This window comes from Rhinopithecus bieti, unplaced genomic scaffold (genome assembly GCF_001698545.2).
Source record: "Rhinopithecus bieti isolate Rb0 unplaced genomic scaffold, ASM169854v2 scaffold_42532, whole genome shotgun sequence".
Lineage (NCBI taxonomy): Eukaryota > Metazoa > Chordata > Mammalia > Primates > Cercopithecidae > Rhinopithecus > Rhinopithecus bieti.
In genome coordinates this window covers 1,739,866-1,758,563 of record NW_016818301.1, presented here as the reverse complement: position 1 = coordinate 1,758,563, position 18,698 = coordinate 1,739,866, and the positions used below count along the sequence as shown (strand labels likewise).

General features: G+C 46.8%; 2 protein-coding genes across 5 annotated transcripts in view; one reads left to right on the top strand and one right to left on the bottom strand.

Annotated features, from left to right (window-relative positions):
* Window positions 1–151: 151 nt before the first annotated feature.
* Window positions 152–7,625, bottom strand: RNF25 (ring finger protein 25). Its single transcript, XM_017856826.1, has 10 exons — window positions 7,481–7,625; window positions 4,480–4,554; window positions 4,114–4,216; window positions 3,954–4,021; window positions 3,788–3,857; window positions 2,434–2,505; window positions 2,193–2,336; window positions 1,429–1,521; window positions 1,012–1,146; window positions 152–808 (listed from the first exon to the last, which is right to left on the bottom strand). The coding sequence occupies exons 1-10, from the start codon at window positions 7,519–7,521 to the stop codon at window positions 230–232; spliced, it is 1,380 nt and encodes a 459-aa protein (XP_017712315.1). The 5' UTR covers window positions 7,522–7,625; the 3' UTR covers window positions 152–229.
* STK36 (serine/threonine kinase 36) overlaps window positions 7,582–18,698 on the top strand; it is a 32,217-nt gene continuing 21,100 nt past the window's right edge. Inside the window, exons 1-10 of one of the 4 annotated variants that reach the window (XM_017856822.1) lie at window positions 7,582–7,766; window positions 8,295–8,467; window positions 9,185–9,325; window positions 9,439–9,516; window positions 10,891–11,021; window positions 11,576–11,825; window positions 15,022–15,115; window positions 15,411–15,580; window positions 15,744–15,931; window positions 16,461–16,560. In XM_017856822.1, the coding sequence (XP_017712311.1) occupies window positions 8,384–8,467; window positions 9,185–9,325; window positions 9,439–9,516; window positions 10,891–11,021; window positions 11,576–11,825; window positions 15,022–15,115; window positions 15,411–15,580; window positions 15,744–15,931; window positions 16,461–16,560 (1,236 nt within the window). In that variant the 5' untranslated portion in view covers window positions 7,582–7,766; window positions 8,295–8,383. Of the gene's footprint in view, window positions 7,767–7,838; window positions 7,919–8,294; window positions 8,468–9,184; window positions 9,326–9,438; window positions 9,517–10,890; window positions 11,022–11,440; window positions 11,474–11,575; window positions 11,826–15,021; window positions 15,116–15,410; window positions 15,581–15,743; window positions 15,932–16,460; window positions 16,561–18,698 lie in introns of those variants that run through there. The other 3 variants (XM_017856824.1, XM_017856823.1, XM_017856825.1) reach the window with 3 other exon arrangements.

The following is an 18,698-nucleotide window of genomic DNA, read 5'->3' as shown; positions in this document are numbered from 1 at the left end:
AAACCCACTATACTAGCTGCTGAGATGTCAGACCCTCTACCCAGCTCTTTGGAGAACAGACTTCAGAGTGAAGTTGGGGACTGCTCTGCCACACCCCAATCTTACTAGGAATTGAGAAAAAGAGCCATTCCTCACAGGCTAGGCGCTGCTGAGCAAAGAAAGCCAAACAAGGCCAAATATCTTTATTGCCCCCCTCCCGTCCCCAATTCCCTGTCCCCCACAAGTCCTGCTAGGAACCATCCTCAGATTCCAGGCCCAGGGGCTCCCTCCGAGTACCAGGCCGGTATGCTCCCTGGCCCCGAGGCAGGCGGGAGTAGGAAGAACCCGGTGTCCGGCCTTTAGAGCGCTCCCAGCGAACACAGTCCCGAGTCCTGTGGGGTGGGGGGCCCTGCCAGCTGCCAGGCCCCTTCTCCTGTGGAGGACCTTCAACTCCTTGGCTATGGGGTTCTGGCTTTAGGTCCGTGGGCTCCTTGAGGGGCCCCTCAGGAGGTGGCAGTTCCTGGGTGTCACGGGTACCTTTAGGGGCGTGGCACTCCCCTCCCTTCGGGTGCCTCCGTTCGGGCTGTCGCCAGGGACCTCGACTGGGCTTGGGGGGATCTAGCATAGCTTTCTGGGTTTCGCCCAACCTTTGCTGATTTGACCCAGCCCCTGGAATCTTCTCACACATGTACTGGGTTGCCACAGGCAGAGGAGTTGGCAAGGTGGACTGGACAGCTGATGAGGTGGACAGTTCTGCTACAAGGGTGCTGGGTGGTTGGGATCCTTTGGAGACATCTACAGCTGACTCAGGTTCCGCAGGGGTAGGAGGCTAGAAAGAAGTGACAAGATGCAGTGAGGGAGATGCAGCTCCTCGAGGCAGGGAACTACAGGCCCCTCTCCTACTATCTGGGCTGACCATGATCAGCCTATCATCTCCATGGTTAGAACAAAGCTCACTCTGGGGCCATGGCCAATTGGGGTTTGTAGGAAGGTTGGTGGCATTACGGGATGACTGGGAAACCCTTCCCTCACCTGCTGAAGGCTGATGAAGTATCGGTTTCGCTCAGCCTCAAGGTCAATGATTCCTCCCCGTTCCTGCTGCCTCTGGTAGAGCCGCTTGCGTTCTTCTTGCTGGCGCAAGCTCTCTGCACTGGGCTGGTACAGCTCCTGGAAGGAAGAATGGCAGAGAGGAAATAATGAACAGCAGAAGGCAGACTCAAATCCCTACTCCCCCGAGGCTGCCTCAGGAGATCTGCACTGGTTTTGCCCTTCAGGTCTGGGCTCCCAGAGTCTTAGGCTCCCACCAGTGGGGAATGTGGCTTTGCAGAGAGGTCCTAAGGCAGTTCAAGCCCAATTTCAGAGATCCCATTTGATACAGACAAGATGCCATTCCTTACTCTTTAGAAAATGCCATTACTCCTGGCTCAGACCGGAAGAAAGACCCCTTACCATGGGCTGTTGGGGTTCAGGGGCTGCTTTCAGCGAGGCAAGATCATAAACGAGGGGCTCTCTGCACACTGGACACTGCACACCGACTTCCTTCTAAAAAAGAGGAAAAATCATATGCCTGTGTCACAGCCCAGGATGCTCCCTGGTGCTGACCCATCAGCCAACCTAATCTGCAGAGGGCTGGGACTAAAGGGCACAGACCACCGGTTCAGCAGTGAGTTGGGACAGAGCACGGGTTGTCTAACTAGAGATCTGGGAACCGCCTGAAACTGCATGCAATATGTAAGTGTATAGAAGGATACCCTGGCCAGGCATGGTGGCTCGCGCCTGTAATTCCAGCACTTTGGGAGGCCACAGCGGGCAGATCACTTGAGGTCATGAGTTTGAGACCAGACTGGCCAACATGGTGAGACCCCATCTCTACTGAAAATACAAAAATTAGCTGGGCATGGTGGCTCATGCCTATAATCCCAGCTACTCGGGAGGCTGAGGCAGGAGGATTGCTTGAACCCAGGAGGCGGAGGTTGCAGTGAGCTGAGATTGCACTACTGCCCTCCAGCCTGGGTGGCAGAGTGACACCCCATCTCAAAAAAAAAAAAAAAAAAAAAAGATGCCCTTTTTTTTGGACAGAGGTAAGAGTTCATTAATCTCAAGGTTATCTAGGTTATCTATGACCCTAAAAAGGTGAAGAGCCACTGGAGTGGAGGGATTGAAAGGCTGTGCCTAAGGGTGTCAGATGAGCGTGCAGGTCTGGTGAGGTCTACCTGTTTGGTTGCAGCATGCTGCCGTTCCTGTTCCTGCTCCTGTCCTTGTGCCTTCAGCTCTTGCTCCATGTGCTGGATGTACCGAGCAAGGCAGTGGCAGTGGAAGTAGTGGTAACAGGGTGTTTTGGTAAAGGCCTCCTTCTCCTAGAGGGAAGGCAGATGTAGGGCACTAAGTCAGAGCTCTCTCACAGCCCTCATCTTGGTCCCAAGCAGCATGCCAGGTCCCAAGAGAGAAACCCACCTGGAAACCATAGAGGCAGATGACACATTGGCCATGAGGGATGTTGTTATCTGTGAGAATTTCCTTCCCTTTCTGGGGAGAGAAGACACTGATTAAACAGGGGGTTAGGGGGAAGAATGGTGAGCAAGGCCTGTCTACTACTCCTAGGAGTGACTGGCTGGACTTGGCTCCTACCAGGCCAGTTTGTTACCTTGTGTTTATGCAATTCTGTCTTGGTGATGCTCCCTCTGCTGGGAATCAATCCTTCTCCACGTCTCCACCCCTCCCCCAAAATTTGATCTTCCTGGTTTCAAAATTCAACCTAATTGTTTTTCCTTTCATTAAGTCACTTTTAATATATCTTGGAGATGAAAATAATACACCTTGAGAGAAAACAATGTTCAATTAAAACTCATCTTCTGGGAGGCCTTTCTTGATTAGCCCCCTTTGATATCATTTCCCCATGGGGCAATGAGTTTGTTCTAAGTTAGCTTTCAGAAAGCATGTCAAGGCACGGACAACCCGAATGGACAGAAAACTCACAAGGCATTGAGTTGGGCTGTGAACTATACATCTGAATTGTTATTTGAATAGCTAATAGTGTACTCTGGAATTCCACAAAGTCCAAGGCTGCATTGTGGAGGCCTGACCTAGGACTGCTACAGTGGCCTATCAAACCCACTCTCTTTGACTCTCGGCCACCCACCTTCATTCTATTCTGAACATTTTTCTTAAAAATTTAAACTAGGAGAGGCTGGGCGTGGTGGCTCACGCCTATAATCCCAGCACTTTGGGTGGCCAAGGCAGGTGGATTACCTGAAGTCAGGAGTTCAAGACCAGCCTGGCCAACAAGGAGAAACCCCATCTCTACTAAAAATACAAAATTAGCTGGGTGTGGTGGTGCACGCCTGTAATCCTAGCTATTTGGGAGGCTGAGGCAGGAGAATCACTTGAACCTGGGAGGCGGAGGTTGCAGTGAACTGAGATCACACCACTGCACTCCAGCCTGGGTGACAGACTAAGACTGTCTCAAAAATAAATAAATAAATAAATAAATAAATAAAATAAAATAAAAATAAAAAATAAACAAACGAGAGGAAAATAAGACTGTACTTAATTTTATATTTTTAATCTCAAACAACACAAGTTTTCCGTGTATATTGGAGCTCCAGGTGTTGCTTCATGTGGGTTGTTTCATTAAGCAGTGTCTTTTGGGAAGTTTCTCAAATAGAAGAGTCATTTCTCTGGATTAATTTAGGCCTTACCTAATGATTCCAGATCTATTTAAGATTCTAGGCCCATGGTTTCCCTTTTACAGCTAGAAACTGCTCTAGCTCGAAGGAAAGAACATATCCCAGACTAGCGCACCTCTTACCTCAATGAGTTCATAGAGCATGGCAGCGCCCAGCCCAGCCTTGGCCACATGGCCCAGCGCTTGTAAGATCCTGGAGGAAGAGGGCAAACCAAATATTAGGCCTGCCCATTTCCATCACTGGGCAAAGCTGTAGCTGAGCTTTCCCTGTTTGACAGGTTTAACTTACGTGTGGATCTGTTCATCTGAAAGTCCTCGGGGATTTCGGATAGAGATCTGTGGCACCTCGTGGGGATACTAGTGGGGGCAAATAACAAGTTACTGCTGAAGTGATCCATCCCAGGGACTCTCCCCTTCCTCCCTTTGCTGCCACAGAGTAGGGGCTTCACCTCTTCTGGGACCTGAAGCACCAGAGTGAAGCAGACATACTGTGAATCCTGGTCCTCTGCAGTGGCAGGATGCAAAGTGATGTAGATCTCCCACGGTGAAGTTCTGCAGGTGGATCAAGTAGAAACGCAGATGTGACTGGGTAAGGACTTGGGGGCTGGGGAGGATGGGGTTGAGACAGTAAAGTGGGCAAAGAAAGTACACATTGGACTCTTTCTTTTGGGGTAGGATTAAAGAAATAGCTTTTATCTACACAAGAGAAATATTATCTCTGAATCAAGGCTCACACTGTCTTAAGACCCAGATTCGGCATAGAACCTCTCCTCATTACTAAGGGGAGTCCTGCCCACCGCTGGCTGAATACATACCTGCCATTTCCTTTAATCACCTGTAGTTCATCCAGATAGATGGACTCCAACACTTCAACTTCAGAGGGAAGGACCCTAGAGAGACAGGAGTAGACTGACTCACCATTACAACTCTCCCTGTGGAAGCCTGCTAAGGCGAATAAAGGCGGGCTTTGTAGAAAATGGCAATCTACCAGAATGTATTTTCTGATAAACTCCTTAAAAACAAGGAAAATGTTACCTTAAGTTTTCAACTGGCCAAATAGGAGACACGAAAATCAGAATTTTAAGCATTGTTTCTGCCAAGAGATGAAGAAGTAGATTCCAGAAAAGTAAAATGACTAACCAAGGCTTAACATAGGTAGAACTGGGCCCAGAGTCAGGTTTCCTGACTCCCTGTTTAAGTTTTATTCCCCTCAGTGGCTGACTTTCTGGTCTAGAGGTATGGCACCCATTCACTAGCATTAACGTTACCAATTACTCCAGCCTTTCCCTACATCACTGTCCAGTGTGGATCCCAGTGCCTTGGCTACTGTCTACATACACTTTTAACACCAGTCACCCTAAGCCTTAAAGGAGATAGCAACCTCAACACAACAGGTCTAGGGTGGTGTAAAGGCTGTGTTGTAATGGAAGAGCCAGCAGCCTCGGTGTTAGTAACAGGTACCAATCACTTACAAGCTATGTGATCTGAGAAGTGACCTCTCTGTAAGCTTAAGTTATCCTGTCTATCACATATAGATGATAACACCTACTCTCTAGGGTTATTATGAGGATAAAAGGTGATTTGTTTATATAAAGTACCTAATAGTATCTGGGCTATAGTAGCTAGTCTACATCCTCTTTTTCTTCCTGTCTGTATATAACCTTCTCTCTTAGAAGGAAGAGGGAAGGAGGGAGGTAGTAGAGTACTTTGGATGTATTTATGACCCTGGCTGTCTGGTTGATCTAGATCAGCCTGTTGAGGTTAGCATCCATGTTCCGATGTAAATCAGAGGACACACATGCTTAAGCATAGAAACAGTAGTTGTATTGAAATTGAAGCTGAGTGATCAGTTTGTGTCTACAGCTCTACCAGGTGATACATGGAAAAATGCATACTTTGCTTTCTCATACTGCTCTCTCTTCATTCTAAGAGTAAGGCTGCTCCAGCACGACTTATGTCAGTTGTTGTTAAGTCTTAGGCAGAAACTTCAAAATATAAAATATAAAGCTTTACACCTCACAGATAACAGTGTAGTTTTGGCTGACATGGAATGGGAGTCTCACAGCACTACAGGCTGCTGCACTCACTGTTGTTCTCTCCATGGCTCAAGGTGTCTCCCCTGAATCTTAAAAGTTCCCCTGAACAGGTCAACTATAAGTTATCCCAGCACTTTGGGAGGCTGAGGTGGGAGGATCACTTGAGGCCAGGAGTGCGAGACCAGCCTGGGCAACAAAGCGAGACACTATCTCTACAGAAAATAAAAAATTAGCTGGACACAGTGGTCCCAGCTACTTGGGAGGCTGAGGCAGAAGAATTGCTGGAGCCCAGGAGGTCGAGGCTGTAGTGAGCCATGATCTTGCCACTGTACTTCAGCCTGGGTGACAAAGTAAGACGCTGTCTCTTAAAAAAAGGAAAGAAAAAGTTTCCCTGAACACTTTGAAAACCAGTAGTCTAGATAGTCTTAAAAAAGGCCAGTACTAGCAGGGCTCCCTGAACCAATGTAACACTGAGGTGTAGCCTCAGTCAAGTGGCCCTTCAATTCTTTGCCTACCCTAGTTATGTGGGTCCTGGATGGGATGCTGGTAAGGTGGTGACAACAAAATGGGGGAGGGGGGACTCTAGAATGTCCTAGTACAAAGAATCTAAGGTGTGGAGTCAGATAGATGTGGATTTCTAGTCGCAATTTTCTACCTTTTGGCAAATCACTTTACTTCTTTGGGGCTCATTTAATCTTCCCAGGTGCCTGCACCTCAGTTATTAATGAAAAGGAGGCCGGGTGTGGTGGCTCACACCTGTAATTCCAGCACCTTGGGAGGCTGAGGTGGAAGGATCACTTGAACCCAAGGGTTCAAGACCAGCCTGGCCAACATGGCAAAACTCTGTCTCTACAAAAAATACAAAATTAGCTGGGCTTGGTGGCACACACCTGTAGCCTCAGCTACTTGGAAGGCTGAGGCAGGAGGATCACCTGAGCCTGGGGAGGTTGAGGCTGCAGTAAGCCATAATCGCACCACCGCACTCCAGCGTGGGTAGACAGTGAGACTCTGTCTCAAAAAACAAAACAAAACAAAACAAAACAAAAAAACAGACTTAAGTACATTACAAATCCATCATGATCCTCAACTATTCTGAGGTAAATACCACATCCACTTTTTTTTTACAGCTGAGGACACTGACTCACGGAAGCTAGATGGCCTGGTCAGCATCACACAGCTGATAAAATGCGGAGTTAACCCACATTGATCCTACTTCCAAATCCCAGAGTCCTTCCATGTTCTAGTCTTTAGTTAAGAATGCTTGAGAGAGGGACTAGAGGGACTTTATGTGAGGTGTAAAGCTTTATTCAGACAATAGTCCTCACTAGTGCTGTGTGGGAGAGAGAAGGTTGAGGAAAGCGTCGGCGGAAAAACGCTGATCCAAGGAGAAAGAGGGACCGAACTGGAGGGCACTAGTTCTGAGAAGCGAAAGGGAGATGGGGAGGTCTGACGGGCAGGCATCCCCAAAGCCCCTGAGAAAATTCATTTGAGGAGCAGAGAAAGGGATGGCGTGAAGCTGGAGGAAAGGGGATCGAACCGGATAAGACGAGGCCTGAACTGGTCTAGCGGGCGCAGACCCGGTCTCTTCTCACTCAGATCAGCGCCCCTCCACCCTCCCGTTCCCCAGTCTAGAAGATCTCCCAGAGGAGATGTCAGCATCTCTGCCATCCCTCATCCTTCGCTCCACCCCACACGCCCGCCGTACGGACGGTCTGCGACAGCCGCTAGGCCTCTGGACTAGATCCAAACTGTCAGCCAAAGCCCATGCCCCCGAAGTTACCAGTCCTCCTCCCCTGCAGCTGCAGACGCAGACGCCGCCATGTCTTCACCGGCCCGCAGCCGGAACCGGAAATGCCCTTAGGGAAGTCGGAGGCGGAAAACTAAGAGGGGTGGGCAGCTAGCGTCGTTTCTAGGCAACCGCAGACTCCGGGTCCTTAGCCGGGCCTGATGGCCCAGAGGTAGTTCGGATGTGGCCTAGGAAGTTCCCATGTGTGGTCCGCCGTCCCTCCCACACCTCTGAGCGCCTTTGTCCTCTGAACTTCTCACCAGTTCTAGCGAGTAAAATTGTAAGAAAGGGAGCCGAAAGAGACTGGCGGGAGAGGCGGGTGGAAAAGAATTGTAAGTCAGGCAACGTATGCAGGCAGCCAGAAGAGATATGGGGCTAAAGGCCAGGGAATCCGTCCCTGGGCCTGAGAAGCTTGGATCTCCTAGGCTGGGGGTGAGAGAGGGACCCTGGCTTGCGAAGCGCATGGGCCAGGGGGTCTGAGAGCAGGTGCTGAGGAATCTGGGAGTGGCAGGAACTTGGGGGAGACTCGAAGGAGCAGGGTTGGGTGGGCGATGCTAGGTTAAGAGAGCAGGGTCGAGTGGGCCAAGCTGGGTGAGGGAGAAGGGGGACCAGGTGTCAGGTGGGCATGGGGCCGGGTTGGGGACAGGAGGCTGAAAGTGGAGAGGAACTACAAAGAGATGCTCTGTTTGTTCCAAGACCGCATCATCTTTGCATCATTCTACCCTCCCATGTTTTTTGAGGCTTGGTCTTTGTGAAAAAGAGGAAAGGCAAGGTGGCTAATATTTTTCCTTTCCCATGCCCCAACTAGGCCTCCCAGATGTTGTGGAATTGTCCCTGGATCTATAGCTCTTCACCGTCTCTACCTTTTTCCTTCTAAGAGATTCTGAAACCTCTGTCATGGAAAAGTACCACGTGTTGGAGATGATTGGAGAAGGCTCTTTTGGGAGGGTGTACAAGGGTCGAAGAAAATACAGTGCTCAGGTATTGCGCAAAGAGGGATACCTTTTGGGTGGGATTTGGTACCCCCAACTCCAGTGGAAAATGGGTCTAGAAGGGATGTATGTATACCAGTTTATATTCCTAAGGCATTGACTCTCTCATACTTCTTATGGAGTATAAGCTCTGAAGTTGGATTATTTGGGTATAAATTCCATCTCCATCGCTTTCTAACCCTAGAATTATGGACAAATTACTTAACTTCTCTATGTCTCAATTTCCTTATCTCTAGAATGGGGATAAGAACAGCAACTGATTAATGGCGTTTGACGATTAAGTATGTTGTCACATTAAATCAGTTAGTACAGTGCCTGGCTCTTAGTAAGCAACAAATATTATTATTAGTCTCTAGCACACCATGAAGTAAGAGGTAAACCACTTGAACTCTATTATTTTTTCCTCTTCATTTTTTTTCCTTTCCTTTCCCCTAAATCTCATCTTGACTGCTTTGGTCAAATCAGAACGCTTCTCCTGGAAGGTGAGATGTTTTGCACATGCTGTTTCCTCCTGGGATGAGGAGTGGGGAAGGCCTGGATAAGGCCAGGGTACCATGGAGAAAATGGAAGTGGGAGACTGATAGGAATAATAAGAGTTACTCAAACACTCTAAAGTCTGACTTCTGGAGCTCTGAGATTAAGTCTGAAATTCTGGCTGTTTTCAGTAGTGTGATTGGGCATTAACTTTTCACCTTACCACTGACAGGTCGTGGCCCTGAAGTTCATCCCCAAATTGGGGCGCTCAGAGAAGGAGCTGAGGAATTTGCAACGAGAGATTGAAATAATGCGGGGTCTGCGGCATCCCAACATTGTGCATATGCTTGACAGCTTTGAAACAGACAAAGAGGTGTGCTTTGACAGTTTTGGGCCCTGTCTCCCCAAGCACAAGGGTTCCAGGAATTTCCCAACCTCAGAATACGTGAATCTGGAGCCATCAGTGCCACTGCCTTCTCTCTGTAGGTGGTGGTGGTGACAGACTATGCTGAGGGAGAGCTCTTTCAGATTCTAGAAGATGATGGAAAACTTCCCGAAGACCAGGTATACTTCCTGCCTTCAACTTCCCACCACCAACCTCTCTCCAGGTTAGGAACTGGTAGAGCAAGCTAAGGACACTGAGAGTCTCCATTTCAAAGACTTCTGAGAAGAATAAAAGAGTCTAGGTATATAGAGGCAGTGTGATGTGGGAGTAAATTATATAAACATTAGAGCCAAAATATCTGAGTAGGAAGCTTGGCTCTGCACCTTCCTAGCTGGGTCTGCTTGGACAAGTTACTTTAATTTCTTTGTGCTTAGTTTCCTCATTTGTAAAATGAAGATAATAATCATGTTTGCCTGATAAGTCTATGGTGAAGAGTGATAAGTCATGTACTGTGTTTGAATAGTTGCTATTATTAACATTGTTGTTATTAGATACCTTTAGGGAAGAAGGGCCAGTGAAATGGTACCAGAAAGAGGACAGTAAGAATAAAGGTTGTGGTGAGTCAGGATTTGGCACCAGGACATAGTGGTTAGCAGTGGGATTTTGTTGCACATATCCTCCAGTCACATTTATTCTAGGGGTTTCTCTGTACGCAAGCAAGTAGGCCCCCCTTGGGATTCATTATTGCAGCATTCCCTTTCCTTCTGAGCACTCACCACTATTTGTAAGTAATCTTTTTTTATTATTTTATTTTTAATTGAATTTTATTTTTTGAGACGGAGTCTCGCTTTGTTGCCCAGACTGGAGTGCAGTGGCACGATCTTGGCTCACAACAACCTCCGCCTCCTAGGTTCAAGCAATTATCATGCCTTAGCCTCCCCAGTAGCCGGGATTATGGCATGTGCCACCATGCCCAGCTAATTTTGTACTTTTAGTAGAGATGGAGTTTTACCATGCTGGCCAGGCTGGTCTCGAACTCCTGGCCTCAGGTGATCTGCCCGCCTCAGCCTCCCAAAGTGCTGGGATTAGAGGCGTGAGCCACCATGCCTAATCACCATATTTGTTTTATCTGTCTTGATTGTCTGACTACTTTTCTTAAAAAAAGGCATTTTGTTTTATTTAATAACAGGTAATGTGTATTGAATATTTACTCTGTGCCAGGCACCATTCTGAGTATTATTTTGCATGCTTTAACTCAGTCCTCACAATAATCCTCCAGGGTAGATGGTGTCAGTATATAGATTGTCACCTTAGTTTGCCCATGGTCAAGCAGATAGTAAATGAGATTCAATAAATTTTTCTTGAATGAATGAATGAGCAAATGAAAGAGGGATTAAACAAGGGGAACAATAACTAAGAAAGGAATAGTGTGAAGCTCTGCAAGAAAGGGAAGGAAGAAAAGATTAGCAGTAGTATTAGGAGAAGTTTTTGGATTTGTCAGCCAGCTGCTGCTTCTAACCTTTTTTTCTTTCTCTCACCTCTTTAACCTCTAGGTTCAGGCCATTGCTGCCCAGTTGGTATCAGCCCTGTACTATCTGCATTCCCACCGCATCCTACACCGAGATATGAAACCTCAGAACATCCTCCTTGCCAAGGGTGGTAGCATCAAGCTCTGTGACTTTGGGTAAAGATTCTAGCATCCATCTATGCTTCCAGTTCCACAGGGAATCTTTTTTTTATTTTTATTTTTAAATTTTTTTTGAAGGCGTTTCACTCTTGTTACCCAGGCTGGAGTGCAACGGCATGATCTCCACTCACCGCAACCTCTGCCTCCCGGGTTCAAGCAATTCGACTGCCTCAACCTCCAGAGTAGCTGGGATTACAGGCATGTGCCACCACGCCTGGCTAATTTTGTGTTTTTAGTAGAGACAGGGTTTCTCCATGTTGGTGAGGCTGGTCTCGAACTCCTGACCTCAGGTGATCTGCCCACCTCGGCCTCCCAAAGTGCTGGGATTACTCCACTGCGTCCGGCCCCACAGGGAATCTTAGACCATACTCTTGACTTATTTGCACCTCATTTTAGAACCAGAGCTGGAGATTGGGACTTCTGCTGGGTCTTCTGGAACCTAATCAAAGGTGCTCACACTGCTCCGGTTTGGAATATCTCTATGTTAGGTAGTAGTGACCAGATTTAGAATATCTTTTCTCTTTCCATATCCATCCCGTTATCTTCTGCAGATTTGCCCGGGCTATGAGCACCAACACAATGGTGCTGACATCCATCAAAGGCACACCACTCTATATGTCTCCAGAGCTGGTGGAGGAGCGACCATACGACCACACAGCTGACCTCTGGTCTGTTGGCTGCATACTGTATGAACTGGCAGTAGGCACCCCTCCCTTCTATGCTACAAGCATCTTTCAGCTGGTCAGCCTCATTCTCAAGGACCCTGTGCGCTGGCCCTCAACCATCAGTCCCTGCTTTAAGGTAATGAATATTGAAAGGGAGATGACTTTTACATTAGAAATCTGTCTCCCTCTACCTCTGTTCCTTTTTCCAAAATCCTTTTCCAGAGCTGAGGCGGGACTTTGCAGTTACTGAATTAATGGCTATGTTAGTCTATTCTCGCATTGCTATACAGAACTACCTGAGACTGGGTAATTTATAAAGAAAAGAGGTTTAGTTGGCTCACAGCTCCATAACCTGTACAGGAAGGATGGCTACGGAAGCCTCAGGAAACTTACAATCGTGATGGAAAGCAAAGGGGAAACAGGCATATCTTACGTGGCAGATCAGGAGGAAGAGAGAGAAGGGAAAGGTGCTACACACTTTTTTTTTTTTTGAGACAGAGTTTTTTTTCTTTTACATTAGAAATCTGTCTCCCTCTACCTCTGTTCCTTTTTCCAAAATCCTTTTCCAGAGCTGAGGCGGGACTTTGCAGTTACTGAATTAATGGCTATGTTAGTCTATTCTCGCATTGCTATACAGAACTACCTGAGACTGGGTAATTTATAAAGAAAAGAGGTTTAGTTGGCTCACAGCTCCATAACCTGTACAGGAAGGATGGCTACGGAAGCCTCAGGAAACTTACAATCGTGATGGAAAGCAAAGGGGAAACAGGCATATCTTACGTGGCAGATCAGGAGGAAGAGAGAGAAGGGAAAGGTGCTACACACTTTTTTTTTTTTTGAGACGGAGTCTTGCTCTGTCGCCCAGGCTGGAGTGCAGTGGCGTGATCTCGGCTCACTGCATTCTCCGCCTCCCGGGTTCACGCTGTTCTCTTGCCTCAGCCTTCCAAGTAACTGGGATTACAGGTGCCCGCCACCACACCCAGCTAATTTTTTTGTATTTTTTAGTAGAGACAGGGTTTCTCTGTGTTAGTCAGGATGGTCTCGATCTCCTGACCTCGTGACTCGCCTGCCTCGGCCTCCCAAAGTGCTGGGATTATAGGCGTGAGCCACTGCTCCCAGCCTGAGACAGAGTTTGCTCTTGTCCAGGCTGGAGTGCAATGGTGCGATCTCAGCTTACCACAACCTCCGCTTCCTGGTTTCTAGTGATTCTCTTGCCTCAGCCTCCCGAGTAGCTGGGATTACAAGCATGCACCACCATGCCCAGCTAATTTTGTATTTTTAGTAGAGACAGGGTTTCTCCACGTTGGTCAAGCTGGTATCGAACTCCCAACATCAGGTGATCCACCTGCTTCGGCCTCCCAAAGTGCTGGGATCATAGGCTTGAGCCATAGTGCCCGGCCGGTGCTACATACTTTTAAATAGCCAGATCTCGTGAAAATTCACTCACTATCATGAAAACAGCAAGGGGGAAGTCCTCCCCCACGATCCAGTCACCTCCTACCAGGCCCCTCCTCCAACATTGGGGATTACAATTCAACATGAGATTTGGATGGGGACACAAATCCAAACCATATCAATGCCGGAGCTGGGCCAGGCAGCCTTGCTTTTCTACTGCAGGGTCTTATTCTGGGAGGGTGTTCTAAAGTTTGCCAAACCTGAGAATGGTAACTCCAGTTCGAGCCAGGCTATGCTTTATTACAACGAAAAGGTAACTGGAAGATACCAGAGATCGATACTGGTCCTCTTGCATGCCATCGATTCCACTTATTTCCTGTCAGACGCAATGTTCACATTCTAGGTGTTGTCTACATAGCTTTCAGTCCAAAGCTATCAGAATGGTGAGAGCTGGTGGAGCTGGTTCAGCGATTAGGAGCAGAAGACAGAGGTGGTGCCTACTCATTGTGACTAAGTCAGTAGGCCGGAGGAGGGAAGAGAGTTGGAGAGGAGTTGGTCTTCTTTTCTATTTTTTTTTTTTTGAGATGGAGTCTTGCTGTGTTGCCCAGGCTGGAGTGCAGTGGTGCAATCTCGGCTCACTGCAAGCTCCGCCTCCTGGGTTCATGCCATTCTCCTGCCTCAGCCTCTCTAGTAGCTGGGACTACAGGTGCCCGCCACCACACCTGGCTAATTTTTTGTAATTTGTAGTAGAGACGGGATTTCACCATGTTAGCCAGGATGGTCTCAATCTCCCGACCTCATGATCCGCCCACCTTGGCCTCCCAAAGTGCTGGGATTACAGGCATGAGCCATTGCGCCCGGCCTCTATTTCTTTTTTAATTAATTAAATTAAAAAAAAATTTTTTAGAGACAAGGTCTCACCATGTTGCCCAGGCTTGTCTCAAATGTCTGGCCTCAAGCAATCTTCCTGTCTCAACTTGTAAAGAGTTAGGATTACAGGCATGAGCCACTGCACCCAACCTTCTTTTATTTTATGTAGGGCAAGATTATAGATCTTCAATGGCATTTAAATGCAGTCTTCTCCCAGAGTGAAACCTCATTACAGCTTTGCTTTATCTGAGATGAAAAGGAACAATAAATTCCTCCCCTGTTGAGTTGAGGGGTCCCAAATAATTGTCAAGAATGATCTAAATGAAGGATCCTTAAGTGGAGGAGGTGCACATAGGATATTTATTCTCCCTATGGGCAGATACACAGGTATCTCCAGCAAGATCCATAGTTATACAGATCACTTTGTTTTAGAACAGTGGTCAGAATCTACTAGTACCTCTCTTCCTATTTGAGGCCCAATTGAGGATTTCCCCAAAGATTCCTGTTATGGTATATCCTTTTCAGAGACTGTCTCCCTATCTCTCCACCTCTGAAGACTTGCAGAAAGATTTCTGTTTTTGAGTACTCCCAAACGCACCTTCACACAATTACTTGTGCGTGTGAGTGTGCTTTTAACCAAAAATGCGTCTGTTCCTACCCAGCCACAAACAAACCATAGTCAAAGGGAGGGCAGTGTGAATAGTTTGGGAGTTCTTTGAATGTTTGCTTTCTGAAGATCATTATGAAGGTGACATCTCTTTCTCCCAGTGTTTTTTCTCCCTTCTTTACAAAGTTGGTGCATTAAAATTTGTTTTTACTTCTGGGGTTACAAAATGTCTGTGAGCAGGATTTAGGGTCCTGTCCCTAGGAGGTGAAACAGTAGTCTGTCCATGATTTCAGCCAGGAAAATGGGACCTGAACAAAGTTTTCGGAGGGCATGATCAAGAGCAGCTCGTCTGCTGTGAGAATGGATATGGGATTCTTGGTTTGCCAGTTCTGCTGATAAGTTAGAGAGAGACTTAAGGGAAGAGAAAGAATGACTGATGGAATATTTTTTCTCTCTGTAGAACTTCCTGCAGGGACTGCTCACCAAAGACCCCCGGCAGCGACTGTCCTGGCCAGACCTCTTACATCACCCCTTTATTGCTGGTCGTGTCACGAGTGAGTTGTCAGGGTTCCCAGGGCTCTTGTACTTCCCAGTACTTCCTCCAGGCTACTTCCCTTTCCCTTCCCTGACCATCTAGATCTAACATATCCTCTGTCCTCCACCAGCTTGAACTTTCTTCCTAGCCCTTTGCCTAACCTTTGCCACTTCCCTTGCAACCCCACTCTCTCTCGCTTTTTCAAAATGATCTTCTTCCACAAAAGCCTGGAGACACTGAAGTTGTCCCTGGCCAAGTGGACATAGAGACTACAGCCCCCATGATCATGTCTTCCTCCTCTTCCCTCCCTGCAGTAATAACTGAGCCGGCAGGCCCAGATTTGGGGACTCCATTCACCAGCCGCCTACCCCCAGAACTTCAGGTCCTAAAGGACGAACAGGCCCATCGATTGGCCCCCAAGGGTAATCAGTCTCGCATCTTGACTCAGGCCTATAAACGCATGGCGGAGGAGGCCATGCAGAAGGTGTGTAGGGCAGAGGAAAATATGTGAAATGACCAGGCTAGTGACTGGGGAGTTAGAGGAGGAGGGTGACTTTCTAGGGTTGGAGAAGGGCCATGAATAGCATTCTTATTGTCCTATAGCAACCAAATAGCTCTGATCCAGTATTGCCCCCTACCTCCCATAGAAACATCAGAACACAGGACCTGCCCTTGAGCAAGAGGACAAGACCAGCAAGGTGGCTCCTGGCACAGTCCCTCTGCCCAGACTCGGGGCCACTCCTCAGGAATCAAGCCTCCTGGCCGGGATCTTAGCCTCAGAAATGAAGAGCAGCTGGGTTGAGTCAGAGACTGGAGAGGCGCCACCTGCACCTCGGTGAGAAGGGTATAGCTAGGTATTTATAGGGTGAGGTATCTTGCATATCTTTGACTCTAGTCAAAGCAAATACAAAATAGTCCCTGTCACTAGCCATTGCCTGAATATGGGTAGAGCCTTGAGAGTCTGAGTCCTGGGTTCTTGGATTCTAATTACAGATGTTTTTCTGATTCATCAGGAAACTTGGGAACTCTCTCTTCTTTATGTACATTGACTGAAAGGTTGGCTGAAAGGGAAAGAATCATCTCCATCCAAGAGGGAAGATTGTTTTGAGTTGAGAGCCATAGGTGAAAACTGCAAAGTAGACTCGAGAATAAGCTCTAAAATAAGAAGACAGTTAAGGATATTTGTGTAGTAGTCATCATATCCTGTACTGGTCATATCCTACATCCCAGAAAGAAGTCTCCTCTAGTCAATCCTATATGGCTTTTTTCTCATTCCTATCATGGGCCTACAGAGAGTGACAAGTTAATGAACCCTAAGACTCATAGGTTTGGAACCCATTCTACTCCCTGGCTTCCTCTGGCAGGGAAAACTGGACCACCCCAGATTGTGGACAAGCATTCCCAGAGGAGACGCCGGAGGTGCTGGGCCAGCGGGGCACTGATGCAGTGGACCTGGAAAATGAGGTAAGCCCTAGGGGTTCTTATTGACTTTGTCTCTTTCATGGGATGTTGGGTCTAGGTAGATGTTTTTCTAGAACAGTGATTCCCAGCTCCCTAAGTATGAGCTCCCTTTGTGTTAAAAAGTATTGCTTTATTATTCATTTATAGATTTTAATTGCACAGTATCTGAAAATATAATTATTTAAAATGGAAACACATAGGTAAAAATGAAAGTCCTCATCGGGTCAGTCTCCAAGGTGACTAGTGTTATTAATTTAGTCTATCTCCTTCCAAACTTTCTGTAATTTCACACACATGCATAAGCACACATAGACATTTATAGTTTGCAATTTTTACATTACTGAGTTTTATTACATGTATTGTTTTGCATCATACCTCTTTCACCATATAATCTGGGATCTTTCTACACCAGAGCATGTAGTTTTACCATAATCCATTTTTTTTTCTTTCGAGACAGAGTCTCACCCTGTCGCCCAGGCTGGAGTGCAGTGGCGCGATCTTGGCTCATTGCAACCTCCGCCTCCTGGGTTCAAGCGATTCTCCTGCCTCAGCCTCCTAAGTAGCTGGGATTACAGGCACCCAACACCACACCTGGCTAATTTTTGTATGTTTAATAGAGATGGGGTTTCACCATGTTGGCCAGGCTAGTCACAAACTCCTGACCTCAGATGATCTGCCCGCCTCAGCCTCCCAAAGTGCTGGGATTATAGGCGTGAGCCACTGTGCCCGGTCTACAGTATTTTATTAATATGTTTCTTTTTTAGTTTTGCCTTTTTTTGAAATAATTTCAAACTTAAAGAATAATTTTGAAAATACCACAAATAATTCCTGTGTATACCCTTCTCTTAGTCTGTTTTGTGCTGCTATAACAGAATAGTTAAGACAGGGTAATTTATAAAGAACAGAAATTTATTTCTCACAGTTCTGGAGTCTGGAAAGTTCAAGATCAAGGTGCCAGCAGATTGGGTCATAGTCTCCAGGAGGGTGCCCCAAATGCCCAGTCCTTTAGCGGGGAAGAATGCAGTGTCCTCACTTTGCAGAAGTGCAGAAGAGAATGAACCCACTCCTGCAAGGCCTTCTTATAACATCAGTCTGTTCCTGAAGGCAGAGCCCTTGTGACCGAAACGCTTCTGATTAAGCACTGCCTCCTAACACTGGTGCAATGGGGATTAATTTTCTAACACGTGAGTTTTGGAGAGGACAGAACATTCCAACTATAGCAACACTTTTTTTTTTTTTTTTTTTTTTGAGATAGAATTTTGCTCTTGTTGCCCAGGCTGGAGTGCAATGGCATGATCTTGGCTCACTGCAACCTCTGCCTCCTGGGTTCAGGCAATTCTCCTGCCTCAGCTTCCCAAGTAGCTGAAATTACAGGCATGTGCCATCATGCCCAGCTAATTTTGTATTTTGAGTAGAGACAGGGTTTCACCATGTTGGCTAGGCTGGTCTCAAACTCCTGACCTTAGCTGATCTGCCTGCCTCGGCCTCCCAAAGTGCTGGGATTACAAGCTTGAGCCACCACACCCAGCCTTTAACAACACTTTTACCCCAAATTCATCAGTTGTAAAACTTTTGTCTCCTTTGCTTTACCATTCTCTCTCTCTCCCTATGGACATAGCATCTTTCTGAATCATTTTAGGGTAAATTGTACACATGCCCCTTTACCCCTAAATACTTTAGTGCATATTTCCTAAAACAAGATCCTTCACTTACGCTACCACAGTACAATTATGAAAGTCAGAAATTTAACATTGATATGATACTATTAAGATAGATTAATAAACTAATCTATAATCCTTATTCAAATTTTGCTAATTACTTCAGTAGTATGCTTTATGAAAATTTTTTTTCTGCTCCACGATCCAATCCAGTATCACACATTACATTATTTATTTATTTATTTATTTAGCAGGATCTTATTCTGTTGCCAGGGTGGAGTGCAATGGGTGCGATCTCGCCTCACTGTAACTTCCGACTCCTGAGCTCAAGCAATTTTCCTGCCTCAGCCTTCTGAGTAGCTGGGACTACAGGCACCTGCCACTACACCTGGCTAATTTTTGTATTTTTTTAGAGAGAAGTTTTCGCCATATTGTCCAGGCTGGTCTCGAACTCCTGGATTCAAGTGATCCACCTCCCTCAGC

Coding starts and splice junctions, on each gene's coding strand:
- RNF25 (XM_017856826.1), bottom strand. CDS start 7,521: ATGGCGGCGTCTGCGTCTGCAGCTGCAGGGGAGGAGGACTG. Junction 4,022..4,113: donor TGCTTCAGGTCCCAGAAGAG/GTGAAGCCCCTA, acceptor TGCCCCCACTAG/TATCCCCACGAGGTGCCACA. Junction 2,506..3,787: donor TGCTCTATGAACTCATTGAG/GTAAGAGGTGCG, acceptor TTCTCTCCCCAG/AAAGGGAAGGAAATTCTCAC.